Source organism: Python bivittatus, unplaced genomic scaffold, assembly GCF_059951505.1.
Source record: "Python bivittatus isolate LINGU-HERP-01145 unplaced genomic scaffold, Pbiv_v1 ctg000200_np1212, whole genome shotgun sequence".
NCBI classification, from domain to species: Eukaryota; Metazoa; Chordata; class Lepidosauria; order Squamata; family Pythonidae; genus Python; species Python bivittatus.
Genome location: NW_028277040.1, coordinates 10,220,962 through 10,242,479, shown reverse-complemented (window position 1 = coordinate 10,242,479; position 21,518 = coordinate 10,220,962). Strand labels below are relative to the sequence as shown.

The following is a 21,518-nucleotide window of genomic DNA, read 5'->3' as shown; positions in this document are numbered from 1 at the left end:
TCTTAGTGTAATATGTGAACCCAAGCTAATTCTCCCCCCTCTCTTTTTTTTCTTCTTTGACCTCCAGATTTTGCATATGAGCTTTGCATATGAGCTAGTTTTCCTTCTCGCTATAGGTGGCTAAATAAGGTTATTGCCAAGGGAGCTGCCCATGAGGTGATCAGTGAAACAATGCAAACTGATTGCAAGAAAGGAAGAATTGAGAAAAGTGTGGTTCCACTGGACAATGAATTCTTTGCAACTTATTTGCATGTTAATTTTGCTAATTTTGAACTGCTAATGGCGTAGATCCAAGATTCTGCACAGCCAGCTGTGCTATTCAGTCCTAGGCACATTTGTTAAGTGGGATTTGCTTCCAAGTAGTAGCGTATAAGGGTACAGCCTTAAACTGTAAATTATGCAGCTACTTAATTATGTAATATTAATAATTATTTAATATTTATTTAATATTTAATAATTATTTCATAATTTAATAATTCTGAAATTCTGCAGCTACATAGGCTGCTTACCTGCAGCTACAGATAAGCAATGTTCCTTAATTATATCTTAATTAGTCAGCAACAAAACCAGTGGAAGTGAAAATTACAGCCTAGGTGTTTCTCACTATATTTTCTACTTGTGCAAATTTAGCCCAGTGGTTTAGGATCACCCCTTTTTCCAATCGCCTTTAGTGCTGTAGCCCAAATCTTCCTTGTGTCAGAGGTTTTCAGGAGACACAGTGGGGTACAAGAGAGAAGGGGAAATAGAGAAGCTGTTCTGCAGGAATGCACTTTCATTTCCAAAATTAAGTTCTACAGTATATTGATAACTGCTGAGTTGCATTTGCTATGATCGTCAATAAAATTTGTTTTGGTTTGCCATTAGTGTGCTGTTTGTTTTGGCCGGTATTATGGGTCTTTAAGTTGATGGATGATTTTTAAGGGGTTTCTTGTACCATGGTTTTACTTATAAATTCTAATTTGGGATTGTTTTATCAATGACAGCATGTTAGAAATATGCATTTATTTATTATATTTATACTCTGTTGCAATCATATATGGAGAGCTTAAATAATCTGGTTTCTTCCTTTGAGTTATATAAAAATGTATGCTTCTTGGTTCATTTACTCCAGAGAATAGTAAAATATAGCCCTTAATTCTCAGTCTAAAATGATACAATACATTGTTCCCATCCCATTACTATTCTAGATGCCATGAGTAACATCTGGCTAAAAAGGTGGGACATGGTGTAATATGTCATGTGTTGTTGTTCATCTGAGGTTGTATTTACCTACTTTTGAGAACTGCTAAAGACCAGATGATTTTTATTATGTCCTGATACATAAAACCATAAACTCAAAGAGGGCGTACTTTCTTTTTCACATGACTGTACAATACGTGTGTCTGTGTGTGTGCGTGTGTGTGTGTGGAGAGGGGGTAGGGATATAAACCTGGTCTAGCTACAATTATTTCAGCCAGAATTACTGACAAACCATCACTGCCAAAATTCTCTCCTCTATCCAATAATCAAAGTGTACTTAGGACTTGCTTGCATGACACAGTTGACCTAGTAATTGCTTCAGCCAGGCAAGACACTCACTCTTGCATGTCAACAGCACACAATCCAGACTAAGTAGAATGGTTGGTTGCCAGCTAAGTGCAGTTGAGGTCAGCACCATCATAAACAGCTCAGACAGATGTTCCTTTTCCCACTTTCTGCCCTTCTTTCATCCCCCACGTAGCCAAAGGAGGGAGAAACTGAGTCACAGCACTTGGAGATGCCTCATTTTCATAGGGCTTCTTTAAGATTTTGTCTTAGTCAATGAATTCAGAAAAGATAGCTAACACTCAAGAAAGTAGTTAGCATGGTGCAGGAGGACTTAGCGGATTCAAGGAAGCTAGTTTAGCCCCAAAGAAAGCTGGGTTAAATTAGTTGCAGTTAAATTTAACTTCTGGATTATTTGGCAGGCTCAATTAGCTGGATTTTGGAGTTTACATGACCCAGAACTTTGACCCACCTCATTTTTTAACAAATTAAGCAAATCCAAACTCTAAGTCAGATTTAGAGTTGCACTATGTGGGTTATTTCTTCTATGATCCTCTGTACTCCTGTACAGGATTGGAATGAACACTATAGTAGCACCACCTCAGTTGTGAATGTGGGATACAAATGAAAACTGCTGTTTCCCTCTTTAAAAGATTTGGAAAAGTCTCTATAATCATTTTGCTGTGTTTTAAAAGTAGGCAGCAATTTATATAGCGTTGTGCTCTTGATGAGGGATGCATTATATCTACATTTTGCACTCAAAATATGCCCATTAAAAAAAAAAATGCTGAGGGCCTGCCATAAGCAGGATGACAAATTGCATTTCACTTTTTAAAAGTTACCATTTTCTTTCCCAGAGGAGGACCAAAGACTCCTTTTCTCCTTTTATCAAGCTTAGACATAATGATGTTCTGAGTCTGGGCTGCCGTAGTCTGCGCTGAGAAGTTAATGAGCAGCGGTTTGTAGATTTCCTTATTTAAACGATTTAACAGAAAATCCTGTCAAGATAGTTTTAAAAAGAGACAAGTTTGGGTCACATGAGCATATAAATCTGGCAGCTTAGACAAAGGCAAGCGGAAGGGCTGTTTTTATTGCAAGTCATTCAAATGAGGTGGTTTTTCACTTCAAGTGTGTTAGTTATTCTCCTTATAAAAATGACGAGAGGGTAACAAATGCAAAGTCATTAACATTCAGGGCCCTTTAATGAGTTTCCTGCAGAAATAAATTTAAGAACACCTTTTTATATAGATTATGATCTAATGCATCACTGACGTTTCACAATATTATTGGACTCACTAGCAAGTTCCAGAATATCACATTAACAGACTAAGTAGTTGCCTGTTCAATAACTATGGAAGCTGGTTGTCAGCTGCTAAATTCTGCAAAGATGTTAGTCCTGAGGGTCTTTTATGGTTTCCCCAAATCTATAATTCAGAGACCGTTTTACCCGAAAACTAATGTCCAAAAAATAGTGAACATTATTAAGACTTTTTGTATAAGTATATTGGAATGTATAACCACGCAAGGTAAAAAGCTCCTCTCTGCTAAACAGCAATTTATAACTTGCACAGAATGAAGACTGAATTAACTTCAATCTAATGCTACTAAATACTTAATAGAAGTCTTAGGAATTGAGTGCCTTTGTGCACTGCGAGCTCAAAAAATCAACCTTCCTCTGGGTGAGGTAGGTAGGTAGGTAGCTAGATAGATAGATAAACAGCATGGATTTGTATGAGAACATTCTTACCGCTTTATTAATTTATATTCTCCTATGTATAGGAAGGAGGTGACATCTAGGAAGGGAATGAATGCCTAAGGGGAATTAGTCTCCAACAGTAAAATGCCTTTCTCAGCTGCTACAAGAATTAGATGTTTTAACCCTTGTCATGGTGACATTCAGTTTCATGCTGTGCACTGTTAGGCTGAACCTGCAAAGAACAGCAGAGCCATAAAGTTTGTGTTTAAATCAGCAGCCATCACAGAACAGGGCAAATTTAGGAAGTTCAATAAAGAAAGTGTAATATTGTTCATGCACAGTGATTTGGACAGTGACAAAGACTCCTGCTTAGTAGCAATAGCTCAGTAGCTCAAAAACTCACTTTTCCTTATTCACCCATAACTTTTAGCCAGATAAAGTATAAACAAAATAGAATATTAAAAGGGGAATCCAGGAATGGATAGCAGCAACAAGAAATAAAACGACTTGGAAAAAACTGACTATGTTGGCAACTCATCTCTCAACTCACATATAGTTTAAGTAAGCATATGCCTCCCTCTAGTAACCCAAATTCTATTTAAGGGAGACTCATTGGGCATCAGGAACTATATTCATTTATGATTTTTTTTCTTCACTTCTACAAAACAACAACAATTACGTATCTTTCTCCTCTTCCCAAAATGTACAAGAGGACAAGTTATTTGATATCAATACATAATGGATTTTCCCACATCTCCTTCACTGAACTGGACACTGCTTGTGATGGGTGAAGAAATTTATAGTTTAATCATGTCAGGACATCCACTGAGGAAGAGGAGGGGGAGGAAGGTGATGATGTAGGCACTGCTGTAATGTGCTGGCAGCCCCATTTGGTACAGCTAGTTCCAGGCTCTCTTTCTTGAGAAAGGCTGAACTTTGTACATGTATTCTGACTACCATAAATTAAGACTTATGTTTTGCCAACAATGATTTTCCAGCAAAATATGTAAACAATGCTTTGGTGCTTCATCTGAAGTATGGGTCCCATGCTTATAATACTTTATAAATCTAATAAACAAAAGTCACATGAAAGAGCAATTAAATAAAAGCCCATTATGGTGCTTTATTGCAAAAATAATTTCCAGTTTAGGTACCTCACATTAAACCAGAATAGATGGATAAACATCAAAATTAGCAAAATAATTGTAGGGGGCCACTTGCTGCTTTCCTTTTTTTAACAATAATTTTTATTGAAAGTTTTAATAATAGTAAAAGAAAATATAAACTAAAATCAGAAAGAAGGAAAAGTATGGAGAAAAGAGAATAAAAGTTGTACGTGAAAGAAAAGAAAGGAAAAATAAGAGAAAGAAAAAACCAATATTTAAGAAAGTATCTTTTGATCTTTATCGTAAGTACAAACTTAATAATTCATCACCCTCTATAACGTTACATCCCATTTTCCACTGAAGAACAGATTTACTTATTCATAACATGGATACAATAATTAATTACATTAATAAAAATCATTCATACTGAAGGAAGACTCCAAAAAGTGATTTACAGATTGACAATAATTAGTTTTTATAGCTTTCAGACTGAAATTTTAGCAATTGTTTATCTATATTAGAAATCAATAAAGTTACATATATAATGAGACGGAATTCAAAATAACTTTAATGAATGCAAAAAACCCCAATAGTTAGGGGTAAGATTTCTAAAGGTAACCAATAATATTTCTAAAGGTAACTAATACTATTAGAAAAAGTAAAAAAAAACAAAAAACTGCAATATTAATTGCATTAGATACCTTTGGAAGAAGTTTTCTGCAGTCCTCCTGACCGTGATTACCACCTGCCATAGTAACATTTTATTGAAAAATAACATTTCTATTTAAAGAACACTAATTCTAAATTAACAATCTGCAAGCCCTCAGGATGGTCCAACACACACATTCTATATCATACTTAACTTTATTTAAAACAGAACATCAACACTAGCAAGTTAACCTTACAAGTATGTCCCTTTTTATCTTGTTTTTATGGGTATCCCATGTGTTCAACACATGGGTGCTGGAAAACAGAAACACAAAACCTCCATTCACCCTGGCCATTCATTCAAAGGATGCTAGAACTAACCATCATCTGTTGGGGATGGATAAAGTTGGAAGTGTGGCTGCTATTTCAGGAAGGACAATCAGTATGTTCTACCCTGCACGCCCTATTGCATAGATGAATCATGGATTAAGGGCAGGTATCACGTGGTCTGTAACACAGACACCTTCAGGTGGAAGGGCCTGGAACTAGACAAAGTTTTTTCATTCTGTGAAACTCTAGGGTTCCCAAGAATTGGAAGAGGATCCATGAGAGACTAAGGGGAAAGCAATCAAGCAAACAAGCAAGATCACGTACACACAGCCAATTTTCTATCACTAGAGCTTTACCTCTTGAGCAAAGTTTTTTTTTTTTTTTAACTAACAGGCTCCACTGCCTGAAAAAGTTTGATTTCATAGAATAGAGGACAGGGTGGTGGAAGCTGGCCCCATCCCCTCATATTCCTGAATTCATGTTCAGCCATTGCAGGAGAAGGGGTTGAAAACAGCTGAATACAAGGTTGGCTCTCCCTGTAACATGGCAGACTGTGTTCGGCAAGTACAACTGTCCTTCAGAATCCCCAGCTAAACAAGTGGAGATCAGGGAGCCTCATTCTGTACTTAATTATAAACCTATTCAGATTAATGCCTGCAGAGGGCTGCTATTAATCTGTGCAGTTATTAACATTTTGTATGAGATTTGGGTGGTTTTTTTGTTTGTTTTTATTTAGTAATCAGGTGTTTGAAAAGGGCATCATCTACTACTAATCTACTACTAAAGTTAGAGACTCCAATAGGTTTCTGCACTATAAACAAAAAAACATGAGATGTTAAAATACCAAACTCAACATCTTTACGAAGATTATATTTGGAGTTTTTGATGACTCCAGTATTGAAATATGCCTGATGTATGACCCACATTCCACTGAATTTCCAGAAAGGACAGCAGAAGAATAATATGTTTATTAGGAAACAATACCCAGAGTGGTCTATATTACTTCATCATCCAATTAGCCCCTCCATTTAATTTGAGAGGTTGGCTCAAGGACTCTTTATAGTGTTAGAAAGAATGTTACGATATGCAGCTTGACTAGTTCCCTAACACTGCAAACGCATAAGATTACTTTGACCAGGTCAGTATTTTGCAAAATGAAAACCTAGCATTCCTTGAGAAAACAGAACACTCATTACTGAAAATGCATTTGTCCTTATTATTGTACTGCCCTCCCCATAAATCCAAAATATTCCAAACAAAATCTTGCCAGTATCAACCAATAATCTACATGTTGTTCCTAAAATGTGTGAAATATGAATTCTCATGTTATAAAATACTGCGGTAGCCATTACTATGCCCTCTATACTATGATTATTTGATGGATTGCTGCATACTTGGAATATTTTCATCTTGCGTTGTGTTTAAATTTTAACCTTAACTGAGAAGTAATAGAACAATGCCAACATAAAGAAATGAACATAACCATCATCCAATGGATTTGCAGCAATTAACAATGTTCCAAAATAGAACATCTGGAAAGGCAATTGAATGCTGGTCTTTCTTGTTTCTGTCCATACTCATCCTTATTTACTAAAATATTTATAACCTCTAAATGCAGAAATTCAGTAAAAAAACAAATGTATAATTATAAACGAAATTAGTCACCATTAAAAACTTCAACAGCAAAATCAAGTCCATATTAAAACCTATTACAAATAGGAAGGAAGAACTGGTTATTTACTTGTAATTGAAGTTCTTCAAGTGGTCATATGTTGAAGATTCTCAGTCATCCAGGTGGAATTATCTGGAGGTTGAGTCATAGCCACTGGACTTCTTTTCTTTTGGTTTGATACATTTTGCTGCTTGTCCGAGCAGCTTCTTCAGTCTAGAAAGTTGGCTAGGGAGGACCCCATAAATGTCTTCCAGGATGGCTGTTTCTCACTTACATGATGGGCTCCTTGAAGGGACAATAGGAGAGTCTTTGGGATGTGGAAGTCTTACTCCTAATCCCTCACTCATCCCCAAGTGGGTTGTTAAGTGCTGCCTCCCTGGTGAACTTGTCTTAATCTTTCTGGGGACTGATGAAAGAGCAGCATGAAAAATGGGAGACAAAATGGGATGGCTCAGACACAACTTGTTTCCCATTTTTCATGCTGCTCTTTCATCATCCCCAGGAAGATTAAGACCAGTTCACAAGTTCACCAGGGAGGCAGCACTTAACGACCCACTTGGGGATGAGCAAGGGATTAGAAGTAAGACATCCACATCCCAGAGACTATGCTAATCACTCTCCTACTGTCCCTTCAAGGAGCCCATCATGTCAGTGAGAAACGCAGCCACCCTGGAAGACATTTATGGGGTCCTCCCTAACCAACTTTCTAGACTGAAGAAGCTGCTTGGACAAGCAGCAAAGCTATCAAACCAAAAGAAAAGAAGTCCAGTTGCCATGACTCAACCTCCATTCAAATGGTCATCTATGAATTCACACACATGGGCTATGGGCATGAGCCCATTCATAACCTGCTAGAGCTTACAAAATTGGCAGGAGCTCTGCTCCCATGTGTACTACACGAGTAGACGTGACTTCCACCAAACCTCTTCAGTTTCTAAGATCAACACAGTAGATCTCAATGAACAGTGGGATCATGTAAGACCAAGTGGGAGGAGGGGAGATTGCTGGAATTCACAGGTGACCACTTGAAGTACTGCAGTAACAGAAAAATCATGAGGTCTTCTTCATTATGGGGTCTGTGATTCACACACATCAAGCTTCTTACCAGTAGGAGACCAGCTTGTCATAAAATGACCAAAGAGAGGATAGCCCTTCCAAAGGTTATATTTTTTATGGGAAAAGAGGTCCACTCTGTAGTACTGGAGGAAGGTAAAGGGTTGAGCCTACATGGCTATCCAGCATAAATCAGTACAGAACTATCCTGAAAGAAAGCTGCCAACGCTATCACTCTTGTGGAGTTAGCACAGATGAGAAGAGGAATAGAGATTTATTATGTAGCTATTTAGGTGTGCTAGATATGTGCTAGATCATTCATGAAATGCATCACTAGGGGAAGGGGAAGGGGAAGGGGAAGGGGAAGGGGAAGGGGAAGGGGAAGGGGAAGGGGAAGGGGAAGGGGAAGGGGAAGGGGAAGGGGAAGACCAACTATGAAGGAAAAAAGGAGAAGATGGCTGCAAGGAATTGCTTTATTGTAGAGACTGCCATGCCTCGCAATTGAAAATGCAATAGAAGGTCTAAAACGTGATGAACCTTATATAAGATGGGATTCAGCTATTGTCCTTGGATGAAATCCTAAAAAAATTCCATTTAGCTGTATAGAAAGCTCCTGTGCAAGGCTTCTAAGAACACAAAATAAGCTGCTCTATCCCATCCTAGATGGTTTTTTAAAACCAAATCCTCCAAGCTGTAAGATGACTTGAACTGTAGATAGAAAAGCTATCTCTATGTGAGGGCGAATTGATTGGGTTGGCTCAGAAAGAGAAGTCCTTGTCCTCCCAATTATCAAGGTGGTAGAGAGGAGTGAACTTTAGTTCCCCAAAGCCATCAAAGTGTAATGAGAAAGAAATTGATCAAATACCCATTAATCTTCACTTGGGTTCCGGAAAATAGGCAAAAAAATGCAGGATCTATTGGAAGAACAAAGGAAGATATCACTGATACACTGGAATTTCTCACCCCTGCTACAAAAAGTATTGCTTATTGTCCCATGATGCAAATAGTTTAACTTTGGGATTGACCCAATGAGATAGTTTCTATTTGTGGGTGGTTGTTCTGGTATGGCTGAATAGATCAGAGAGGATGCTATTTCAGGCGAGTGAATTTCCAGGAAGAAGATGGAGTGATGGATGTACCAGTGTCAAATCTGCAGTACAATGTATAAAAGAGGGGATGATTTTATGCCATCTTGTTTGTGTATGTACCAGACTACTATGGAATTGCTAATATAACCTAGACAGCCTGGCCGAGAAGACAATCTACAAACTGAAGGGGCGTGAGTTTATTGATGATGCTTTCTCTCTGGACCAAACCACCTTGGATAAAGAAGGCTCAGAGATTTGCTCCCCATCTAAACAAGGAGGAGTTAGTGATGCGGACATCTGTCCAAAATAGGTCATGAAGGGAACAACTCAGTGACATAGTCTGAAATCATTGCTACTACTACTACATCAAATTATTCCTTGATGTAGGGCAGAACTGAGGAGATGTGCCATCTTATGTTTGGAGAAGTGAAAAGGAGATATTATTCCTACAGAGAGGGCACCTAAAGATGGGTGTGCAACAGAAATCACAACTGGTATATGGCCCACTCGTTGGAGAATGACACGGGTGTGGTTCTGATACTTTATAGGGTGATGTTGCATACAAGAGCCTGAAACATATGGAATCACAGCAAGGGTAGGAAACCAGTTCCTCTGATGGTATCTATTATAGCCCCTACAAATTGGATAACCTGTGAAGGAAGAATGGAAGACTTCTCATGTGACCTGGTGGCTGAGGCACTGTAGGAGTAGAACTTGGCATGGGACCAGGCTATCTGAGGGACTGCCTCTCCTCAGATATATCAGCCCACTCCATCAGATCTCACAGAGAAGGTAAGTTGCAGGTACCATCATCCAAGGACCTGCATTTGGTGGGTTCCAGGAAACATGCCTTCTCTGCTGTGGTGCCTGCCTGTGATGGAATGTATCTAGGAGGAGGAGAGTGATGTGAGAGATCAAGGTTATCAGGAAGGAGGGGGTGCATTCCAGGAGGGGAAAGGAGGCAAAAGGCAACACAGTCCGCAAGGGGAGCGTGAGAAGAGATTCAGGATAGCCACTCCCTGGAATCTCACAGGGTATATCCACTAGTTACTGTAGTATAGATTTAGTTTGGCAAGATTCTGTCTATAAGGTGTAAGCAAATAAAGGAACTGTAGTCAACTGCACTGTTTCATCGTTGTTCTTGGGCTGCGCCTGACACCGCCTTATGGAATATCCTTCCTCCCAAGATTAGATTAGTGCCATCCCTTTTGCTATTCCAGAAGGTCCTCAAGACCTAGTTATGTGATCAGGCCTGGGGCTCCCAGGGAACCGGAGACTGCTTAGATGGCCCCATCGCTAAGGGGGCCATTTTTATTCTCCCTCCCTTATTGTTTGTACCTTGGTTTTTATAATTATTAATGTTGTTTTTATATTTTTATGTTGTTTTTATATTTGTTTTTGTCTTTGTTGTACGCCGCCCAGAGTCACTTTTGGTGAGATGGGCAGCTATATAAATTTGCTAAACAAACAAACAAACTTGGGAGATGTGATGAGATAGCTAGATAAGTAGAAGCTAGTTGTCTGGATATAGCAGTTAAGGTGCTGGACTAGGAGCAGGGAGTTCTCAGTTCTAGTCCTCCCTCAGCAATGCAAGATAGGCCAGGTCAGACACCACAAAAAAGCATTTGATTTTATTGATACAGGCTACAGTAACAGAATCTTGAAAGTCTGACAGTGTTTCCCTTTCCCTCCCTCTTATACCAAAGAGAGTCAAAGTGGGACAATCTTTAGTTCCTCACTCTCCCCCCCACTCCCCCAGGGTAAGTTCATGTTTTAGTAACATTCCCCAGATCCAGCTCCTCTATGCTGGAAGACTTTGGGCAAGCTACTCTCTCTCAGTCCAACCTACCTCACCGGGTTGTTGCTGTGGAGAATAACAGATGCAGGGAGCACTATTTATATCACCTTGAGCTCCTGAATGGAAGGCAGGATATAAATCTACTAAAGAAATAAAATGGTATCTTGGAGGTGGAAGAATGCCATACATATGCTTAAAAAAAATCTCAGGCAATGGAATGACTAAATGGTAAGATACTAAATTGGCAAATTCATTTATTATTATCTACAATAACCTGGATTTGGGGTTTTGGACTTTAGAGAAGGGGAGTAAGCTATTATCATACATGAGACTCACTCATATCAAGAGGCAGATGAACCAGATGTGACACCTTGCTTGTGAGGTTAGGTCCAAAGGGCTGGTTGGCTTAATTGCTAGGGTGGTGGTAGAATTCCCCAGACTGGTAGTATTGCATGACTTCAACTTGCCTTCTCTGGGAGAGGGGTCTGGAACAGCCCAGGAGTTCATGGCCATGATGATAACCAGGGATCTGATCCAACTTATCAAGAGCCCTATGAAGAATCACATGGTAGGTCTGGTTTTTGTCTCAGGGTAGATGCAATATGATCTGAAAGTGGGGACATCAAGTTTAGCCCCTTGTTATAAACAGAACCCTCTTTAATTGTTGTGAAGTTTCATGGTGTAACCCTCCTCTACAGTAGGGAAGGGCCTATTAGATCAGTCTGCCGCAGGCACCTAATGGATCCCATGTTTTTTTCAGAGGGCACCCTCTGAAATAAGGGTCACTACAGCACTTCCCCACATTACACACGAGCAGCTTCTTGCCTCCCACAGAGCCACTGCAGCTCCTTGGTTTACTGAGCAGTTCAGAGATGAAGGATCTGTCCTGAGCAGGATCAGACATTGGTAAGAGTTCGTGTTCAAGCCTACACCATGGTGATTCAAACAGCAAAAAGGAAATACTTTGCAGCTCTTAATTTGTCTCTGAATGCTACCCAGAACCCTGTTTAAGAACTTGTTCCCTTTTAGGGAAAAATGGTTGCCAAGAACAGCTGAAGGGCTACTGTGAAGAATTCTTACAGCATTTGGAAGATAAAACCACTCAGATCTGAATGGAATTGCACTGTAGCCGGATGGTGCCAGTGGAGATGACTGGGGCTTCATCCTGTGTAGTAAGCTGGGATCAATGAGTCTGTGAGTCCTGAGGAAGTAGATAAGGTTCTCATTTGGATCACTGCTCCTCATGGTTAGTTAAGGCCTCTTGCGAAGTGGAAGGAAGTTGGATTGGAGCAATAATCAAGTTTCTTTGAGTGAGGGAGTATTCCCATTACTGCTGAAAGAGACTAAGTTGTACCTACTCCTCAAGAAGCTTTCACTAGACCCAACTATCTTAGATAATTTTAAACTTGTCTCCAATCTTCCCTTTTTAGAGAATATTGTAGAGAAAGAATTGGATTATTTGGATCCATGACAATTGGGTTTCAAGCCAGGACATAGCATGGAAACTGTATTGGTTGCTTTTGTGGATGATCTTTGAGAGCCTAGAATCAGGGAAGTGCAACCCTCCCATTGACCATGGTATTCTTTTGGGCCAAACAATTCCAGGGAATACCATCTTTCACATTGAATGGATTTGTATTCCCCCATTCTGAGGTGACCAGCAGTTTCAGGGGTCTCCTGGATTCACAGCTTCTGCTTGATGAACAGGTGGTAGCTGTACTCTGGAATTCCCTCTCCCTGGAGATGTGGTCTGCTCCTTCTCTTCTGGGTTTCAGGACAGCAGTTAAAACCTTGTTCCATCTAGTGCAGGAGGGGGGCAAATTGTGATAGAAGATTTGAATTTGGTGGACACATATTTCTGTGCAGTTTCTTTTTTCTTTTTTTGTATAATTTTGATACTAATTTGGTTTATTTTATGGAGGGGATATTTACAATTTTTGAGGGTGGTTCTTTTTTTTTTTTTTGGCTTGGTGATATTTCTGATTGTTAGCTATCCATAGCCTTTGGGGGCTGGTGGCCTACAAGTAAAGCAGAAACATAATGGCAGAACCCCACGATCCTTCGGTACGAAAATCCACATACCTCAAAAGCGATCCAGGCAGTCTCCCCACAGTGTGAGAAAAAATAAAGGTCAAAGACACTACTTGGAGCCTTGAGGCTGGTACCTGTGATTCTGTTATATTGGGTGTTTGAAAGACATTTCAATAAGGAGAAGGACAATCAGCTCTAGCAAGAACATGCTATTACTATGGCAGACAAAAACAAACTCAGGGGAGTCACTGGAAGCTGTGCGTAGTCATGTCATACGTATAGGGGCAAGGCTCCTGCCAAACAATTCTATAAGTCCTAGCAGATTCTGAAAAATGCTCTGTGCGGGCACAGAACCCAAGTGTATAAATTACAGGCTCCACAATGAAAAGCAGCAGCATATTTACTATTGTCATAACACTAAGCAAAACCTCATCATCCAAGTGAGGAAATTCAACCATCAAGATACTGCTGCAGTAAAAGTCCTCTTATACTGCTGCCAAACTAGCATCCTGTGGCAAGGAGGCATACAGATAAGTCTCGGTTAGCGGAGTTAATGAATCCCACAAAACGGTCACATCATTCGAATTCATACTATTAGAAGTGGTATTTCTACGGAAAATATAGTAATTGGTTTCAGCTTGACGGAAAGAGGTAATGAAAGTTTTTAAACATGAATTTTCATAAGTATATTAATGAAATATTACAGTAAAGGAATAAAAGAACATACTTATAATTTAAATTTATGGTAAAGTCACAGCGTTAAACTTGTACTGTTTTCTTCTGATAGAATCTTCCTTTTCTCCATTTTGCACACACAAAGATTAGCAGCATCTGAAACCCCAACAGCAACTGTGTATGTGTTAGCCTCAATTGCACACACACTAGCCTTGCATTAATCTTCAGTTCCATTAAATGTGACCTGGTATCAATTTACAGTTCGCACTAAACTGAATATTGCATTATCTGAACTCATACTAATCATGATCTACCTGTATTTTACTGCCTCCAAAGAAAATGGTAGATTATGGGCATGTTCATATAAAGCAAAATAGTGGCAATCTGGTTTTGAAATCCTGACTTCAAACAATGCAAGGTTTTCTAGGTAAGAAACCACCACCTTGAATAGATCTGAGCCCCCTCCATTCTCTGAATTTTGCCCCCCACACAATCACCTTAATCTTTCATACCATTCTTTTTTAACTCCTCTTCACTTTTTAATTCTTCTGTTTCAAACCTTTTCCATGGCTTCACAGCTCTATACCAACCTTACTGGTGATTTTTATCAGGGTCAGCAGAATCAAACTTAAGCTCCCCTTCCCCTTCTATCACTGTGACCAGTACCAACATGCACATTCATTTCTGTGCTCTAGGTCTCTTCAGTTAGGAAAGTAGGAAGAAGCCAAAGTAAGGAATAAGTTAACCAGGATTGTTTGTTGAAAGCACCTTCTACAATTGTTAGGGAAAATTGTACCCCACCAAGATATTGCAAAACCAGAGTTCTCAGCATTGCTCGCTGTTGATCATGTTGGCTGGATTTGCTGGGGTAATTCAGCAACATCTACAGAGCCACATGTTATCTATTCTTTTCTGCAAAAAGTAGCAGTGAATCTTCTCCTACTGTTAAGATTTAAATAAACAAGGAGAAATGGCATGTAATCTGAACAAAATAAAGTTCAGGTTAGGAAATTAAGGATCTAGTTTTCCTGGAGCAACCCATTTCTTTAATTCAAACTGCAGGGAACCTTTAATGCAAGTTTCATGTATACTTACTATGATATATACACTCTTGCCAGTTCCTGTGGGGCCAACAAATATGGTAGGTTTTTGATGCGTTGTCAGTAACTCCATTAATGAAAAGTATCGTATAGTATCCAAAGTGGGAACAATTATTTCATTGAACAGCATGTCCTTTGATATAGGTGGAGCTGTCTCAAGTGCTTCTATCCATGGTTCCCATCTTCCAGCTCCCTGTTTCAAAATTTAGGACCAAAGTAATTAGAAAGTATTGCAGTAAGGGGGAAAAATTACGTGAACCTAAATGGCCAAGATGAAAGTTGTTGTTATTTATTTGTTTGTTTATTTTATTTTATTTATATGCTGCTTGACTCTCAGCAACTCTGGGCAGTTCACAAGTTGTTAAAACATTTAAAAACAAGGAAACAACAAGAAAAAAGAATAAAAATGGCAGAAATGACAAAAATGGATGGGAACAAAGGAAAAACAGGACTTCAATCACCCTCACCAGAGGCCTGGGTGAGAACAGTTTTCAGGGCCATTTGAAACACCAGCAGGATGGGGGCTGTCCAGATCTCAGGGGGAACCTCATTCTAGAGGGCAGGTGTTGCTACAGAGAAGGTGCAATTCTGGGGTCCCAATAGATGGCATTGTTTAATCGAAGGAACCCAGAGCACACCAACCCTGCTAGATTGGATCAGCTAGACAGCTACAGAGGGAGACAGGTGGTCCCTCAAGTAACCAGGCCCTAAATAGGACTTTATAGGTAATGACCAGCACCTTGAATCACACCCAGAAGCAAACTGGCAACCAGTGCAGCTCATGAAACAGAAGTGTTACACAGGCATACCAAGTCATGCCCATCAGTGCTTATGCGACTGCATTTTAGACCAGTTGAAGCTTCTGAGTGGTCTTCAAGGGCAGCCCCATGCAATAGTCAAGCTGTGAGGTGACCATAGCATGAGTGACTATCTAAAGGGCCTCCCAGTCTAGGAAAGGGCACAACTGGCACACCAGATGAAGCTGTGCAAAGGCCTTCCTGGCCACAGTTGCCACCTGCTCATCAAGTAACTTGCATCCCACTCTTGACTGGGAAGTGCCACCTCATCCAAGGTCAAAGAAAGAGTATCCCCAGATCTGGGCAGTCTGAACACTCACAGCCCCAGTCTTGGTAGGATTGTGCTGGAGATGGTTCCTCCCCATCCAAACCTTCATAACCTCTGGGCACTGAGACAGGACCTTGACAGCCTCACTTGGCCAACGAGTAGCACGTTTAGGCCCTTGGTCTCCCAATTAAGTAACTAACTTCACGCCTCTGTGATATATCTTGACTCAATGGGTATTAAACATTAAACTACATCCATGAGTAAAATGGTTTGGTATTTTATAAACAGATAATTTTAGCAGGCACTTAGTAATTTTTAAATTATTAGACATAGAATTTGCAACACTGTAGAAACATCTATTTGTCATTTTCATTGTTTGTCTCTTGAGAAAACTCGTAAGGTTCTTGGATCTATTCACATCGCTACTTATCAGTTAACTCTTTCCCAGTTTGGTTTATTAGGGCTTTTAATAACACTACTTTAGCAATTATTGCTCAAATTATTATCAAATGTCTCCTGCAGATGGAACTCTTTGCCATGTTTAAGGAGGCTGTGATGAAGCTCTTTTTTAGGAAACCATATTTGAATTCAAAATTTTTTAAGAATTTCTATATTTTGCCAAATTGACAAAGAGAGCAGTGATACTGCAGCTTTAGAAACTCTTAGAGCAAACTGATTACTTAAATGTTTTTGGCTTGGGTCTAAACCTGGATTTGTCACAAATCATGGTTGCCTTGATGATAATTTATACTGCTGAGACAGTGGAAATGCAACTCCAATTATATTTTTTTATCTCTCAATAGCATTCAGTGATTGACTGTAATGTTCTGTTACAAAGTTTGAGGTAGCACCACTTATGGGGGTTCCACTCTCTCACCAGGCCAGTGTTTCTCAACTTTAGCAACTTGAAGATGTGTGGACTTCAATTCCCAGAATGCCCCAGCCAGCCATGCTGACTGGAGAATTCTGGGAGTTGAAGTCCACACATCTTCAAGTTGCCAACTTGAGAAACATTGCTCCAGGCTGTAACCAAAGGTAGTAGTGGGAAACTATTGCCTGGCCCCCTAGGAACTGTCATGGGGGTGTCCCATCTTGTCTCTCATGTTCTTCAATTTCTACATGAAATTGCTGGGAAGGATCATTTGGAGTCAGTATGTCATTCTATTTTTCCCATGGTGTGGTCTGCATTATGGAACAAACTCTGCTGGAAGTAAAAATGTTTTGGTATTATAGTTTAGGAGGTGCTAAAATATACCTTTTCATTCTGGCATTGTAAAATTTTGTTTTTATAAGCTTCTTCCAGCCATTTATTGGGCGGCATATAGGTTTGCCAAATAAATAAATATTCTTTGTTGATGGATTGAATCTCCTTCGAACCTTCAACCTTCTGCTTATTTGGGAGGGGCAGTTGGTTCTGGAGGGCAAGTCCTGCCTCCCACTCTAAAACCAATATTTCATGACATAGACTGAGGTCCCCCCAACCTTTAACCAGCACCTGTTAAGTAGCTCTGAGCCTGTCCAGCAGCTTTTTGGCTGCTGAATGATTGGAATTTGATTATTTCCAATTGATAGACACTAAACTACTTCCTACTGATTTCAGTGGAAGAGGGTTAAAGACTTCTTTAATTATCTCATTAAAAACAATATCAATGAAGAACTCAACTTCAGCTGAAATACATCCTTCATTAGCATCTTCCTGAGAAGTAATAAGTACTAATTTAACTCAATGGCAAGTCTTATTTCTCTTGCTCATTATTATAATGCAGTGAGCACAACATGTATTTCTAAATAAACGTGTTCCTACTTCCATAGCTATTACTTTTTCATTTGTATATGGGCCAAATCCCACAATTCAAGAAACTAGATTAACACAGAAATCATCTTGAGAACGCATTGAACAACAACTCTCTGAACATCTTGGTTAAAAACAAACACACTCACATCTTTGATAAATCGGTAATCATAAATTGTTCCATCTTCTGGATAGGGAACAGTTAGGATTTTTGCCCGGAAGTACTCGACCCCACTCAACAATTTATACTTTTCTCTTGTCTCATCAGTCATTGGCCCTTGAAGCAGTTCACGCACAATCTTGTCAAATTTCAGTCGGTCTTCCTCTTTACAACTGGCTCCAACAGACCATGTGAGTGCAAACACAAAAGTGCTCTGGAGTATTCAAGAAACAAATTCAAAGTAGTCATTCACACATCCAACAATACCACTTCAAGTTTCAACCTCACTTCTTTAATAAATGTATAGAACACAATCAAGTGGTCAACAGCTGCATGGGGGGAAAAGCATGCAACCCCAAACTAAACAAGCTTATTCAGAAATCAGCCAATGTAAGTCATTCAGAGGAGTGTACTTACAGATACATGTGTCCAGCACTGCAGGCCGACAGCAACCAGCAATATTACATTATTAAACGTTAATTCATGCTACAGAACTTTCCATTCCCTTCCTCCAACTGAAGCTACCTCCAACCCATCAATGTATTCCAATCTTGTAGTGCAGATTTGAAAGCTGGGGCAGAAATCACTAACAGGTGCCAAATAAAATTTTCAGATACCCTTCTAGGGATTTGGGGGACTTGGGGGAGTCAAGTAAAATGGTTGCAGTGAGCCTAGCAGAGTTGGGCTTATTATGTTTCAAATCCACCATCGAATTTCAATTGTGCAGACCTGTTGGCAGAAAAAAAATGGGATTGGGGACTGCAGGTAGGTTACCCATCCTGCAGTTGAACTTGCAGGGTAATGGAAATCTGTTCTGTAGATGGATGTTATTAGCCTGGAGGCAGTTACGGTTGGATAAAAACTGAAGTTGCGAGATTTTTGATTCATTGGTATTTCTGTTATTACATCTCTTCCCAGAAAGACTTGCTTGGCACTTTCATTACAATCCTTTCATTCCCAGGGCAAAGTCTATATGATTTCTCCTTGGGTTGTTGTCAATGTGAAAATCTGTTTGTCACACTTGAGAAAGGATTTATCAAAGCTGGGAATGATGCAGAAGAGAACAACTCACATGATCAGATGCCTAAACCACCTTCCTTACAAGAAAAGGCTAGAACATCTGGGACTCTTTAGCATAGATAAAACACAAGAGGGGAAGCACGATCAAGATGTATAAAATCATGCATGGCATGGAGAAAATGTACAGAGGGAAGTTTGCCTCTGTCTTAAAACACTACAACCAGCAGCATCAAATAAAGCTAACTGAAAGGAGAATTAGACAGAAAAAAGAAAGTACATCTTCATCCATCACATAATTAACCTGTAGAATTCATTACCGCAAGATGTGATGTCCACTAACCTAGATGGTTTTAAAAAGGGATTGGATAAATTCAGAGATAGGGCTATCAACAGGTATCAGTTTTTAAGTCTCAGTGTCATTTCCAGGGTGGAGAAAGCACATCTCTAAACACTATTTGCAATGGAAAAAATGTGTACAGATAGTCCTTGCTTACTGACCACTCATTCAGCAACCGTTCAAACTTATGACAGTGCTGAAAAACCAGACTTACGATTGGTCCTTGAAGTTGCAGCCATAGCTGTGATTTGGGTGCTTGGCAACTGGCATGCATTTACAATGTTCACAGTGTTCATGTGATTGCCATTTGAAACCTTCACAGACAGCTCCCGACAAGCAAAATCAATGACAAAGCCAGCAGAAAGTAGCAAATCACAGTCACGTGATGTCACGCTTAATAAACACAGTGATTCACTTAACTACTGCATCAGAAACTGTGTTGTAAGTTGGGTGCAGTCATGTGATGTTTCACTTTACAACCACGTCACTTAACACCAGAGTTGCCAGTCCTAGTTGTGGTCAGTAAATGAGGACTACCTGTATCTCCATCTCCTGCTTGGGAACACTCCAGAGGCAACTGGGTGGCAACGATGGTGGGAAGCTAAATGTGGGCCCAGGTGAATCTTGGTATGATCCAGAATTATTTTTCTGTTCTTATATTCATATTTTAGTTTTTATTATAAACCTATCAACAGGTTACATTTTCCATTTATTATACTGTATCTGGTTTAGTTACCACATGAACCAAGACTTTAATTTCACAATGACACAAAAAGAAAATGGTTTTAAAAATCATAGATATGCTTATTCTGGCCTCTTAGCTCTTTCACTCTGAAAAGTTCAGAGAACTTCATTCAAAACTATTCACTGTATCTAAAAGATCCTGCCCACCTCAAGCCATGAAAATATTTCACGGTCAGTAACAGTTTTAAGTTTTGCTTCATTGTGAAACTCATCCATCATGCAGTCCATGAGATTCATTAAAGATCGAACCAAGTTTGTGTCTGATGTTGGAGAAAGTTCCTAGAAAAACAAAGAACATAACTTAAATTGAACAACAATTCAACCACAGGTCGTAACAAATAAGGTAAAACCTGCACAAAAGTGGCCATACTTTAATAAAATTCATTAAAATATACAAAAATCAGTAAAAACATTAAAACATTGTTATTACAACCAGTAAAATGTTAGAAAACATTAGGAACATTTGATAAAACATTCTCTCTGTTTAGCAGCAGCCCGTGCAAAGCTTGCTAATTTCCATAGCAGAGTCTCCTTGTCTAAATTCATTAGATATTCAATTTTAAATGAATCAGGCCAAAATGAATTTCTTATCAAAAGGCACTTCAGAAATTTTCCATGTGCTGAAGCATAAATAGGGCAATACAATAAATAATGGGGAAAATCTTCTATACTTTCCTTGTAACAAGGGCAGAATCACAAATTATATGGGATTTTGTGAAATCAGCCCTCTCTAGTTGCCGATGCTATTTGCTGGAACTGTAATCTTGTAAGAGCCTCCCAGAGGGATGGCGCTATAATACACCTCAGATAACGTTCGCATTCGATTTTGGTTTCATTGAGTGCAAACCAAGGGGCAATTTTATTTTGTGATAAACAAATTTCTTTGGGCAAAGACATCCTGTTTTTTAAATAGGCTATTATTGGCATTATTTGAGTTCAGAAAGAATTCTGGGGAAAAACCAAAGTTATGCATACGATTGGATAAAAAAGTAAACCAACTGGTGTGAGAAGGAGTGGAAAAATGCATTTGCTCCAGGAGGCACTGCTTAACAAGTCAGGGATCAGGTAGTTCAAGGAGTCTAGCCCAATAATTAAATGCCCTTACAATTATTCTAGCTTTAATTGGGCATGTGCCAGTTTCTGCATAGAGAAAGGGGATAGGAGTACCACTGGATACACCTGAAACTGTTCTAAGAAGCTTGTTTTGAAAGAATTCCATATCATAAGGGGTAGAAATTCCCCATAACTCTACGGAACTAACTAGGTTTTTAAAAGAGTTAGTACTGGAGGAATTTGTCTACCACCACTTGTAAGCCAAAACTTTATTGTTATTCCTACCAAAGCTTTCTCAGTTTTTATTTTTGGGGACTGATAGTCAGAATGCCAACTGCCTGAAGCATTAAAAAGGATGCCCAAGCATCTGTAGGAGAGAACTTGCTCTATACTATATTCCCCAATTCTCCATTTGTGTCTTTTCCTTGTCTCTCCAGATACCCCCACCTTTGATTTTTCCGCATCCACAGTTAGACAATTTAAGGAGCAATAGCTATCCAAAGCTCTCAACTGTCTGCGTAAACCTATCTGAGAAGGGGATGTAAGCAATAAATCATCTGCAATACGGACAAGTTCCTATTTCCCGCCTTTACTGGAAAAAAATTTGCTCCACTCAGGGCTGGAAC

General features: G+C 39.3%; 1 protein-coding gene across 1 annotated transcript in view; it reads right to left on the bottom strand.

Annotated features, from left to right (window-relative positions):
• The window catches only part of DNAH7 (dynein axonemal heavy chain 7), a 158,788-nt gene that overhangs the window by 61,191 nt on the left and 76,079 nt on the right, over positions 1-21,518 (bottom strand). The window contains exons 33-36 of the mRNA XM_088135694.1: positions 19,987-20,118; positions 17,728-17,952; positions 14,717-14,914; positions 2,367-2,522 (exon numbers count right to left, since the gene is read on the bottom strand). Of these exons, the coding sequence (XP_087991820.1) occupies positions 2,367-2,522; positions 14,717-14,914; positions 17,728-17,952; positions 19,987-20,118 (711 nt within the window). The remainder of the gene's footprint in view (positions 1-2,366; positions 2,523-14,716; positions 14,915-17,727; positions 17,953-19,986; positions 20,119-21,518) is intronic.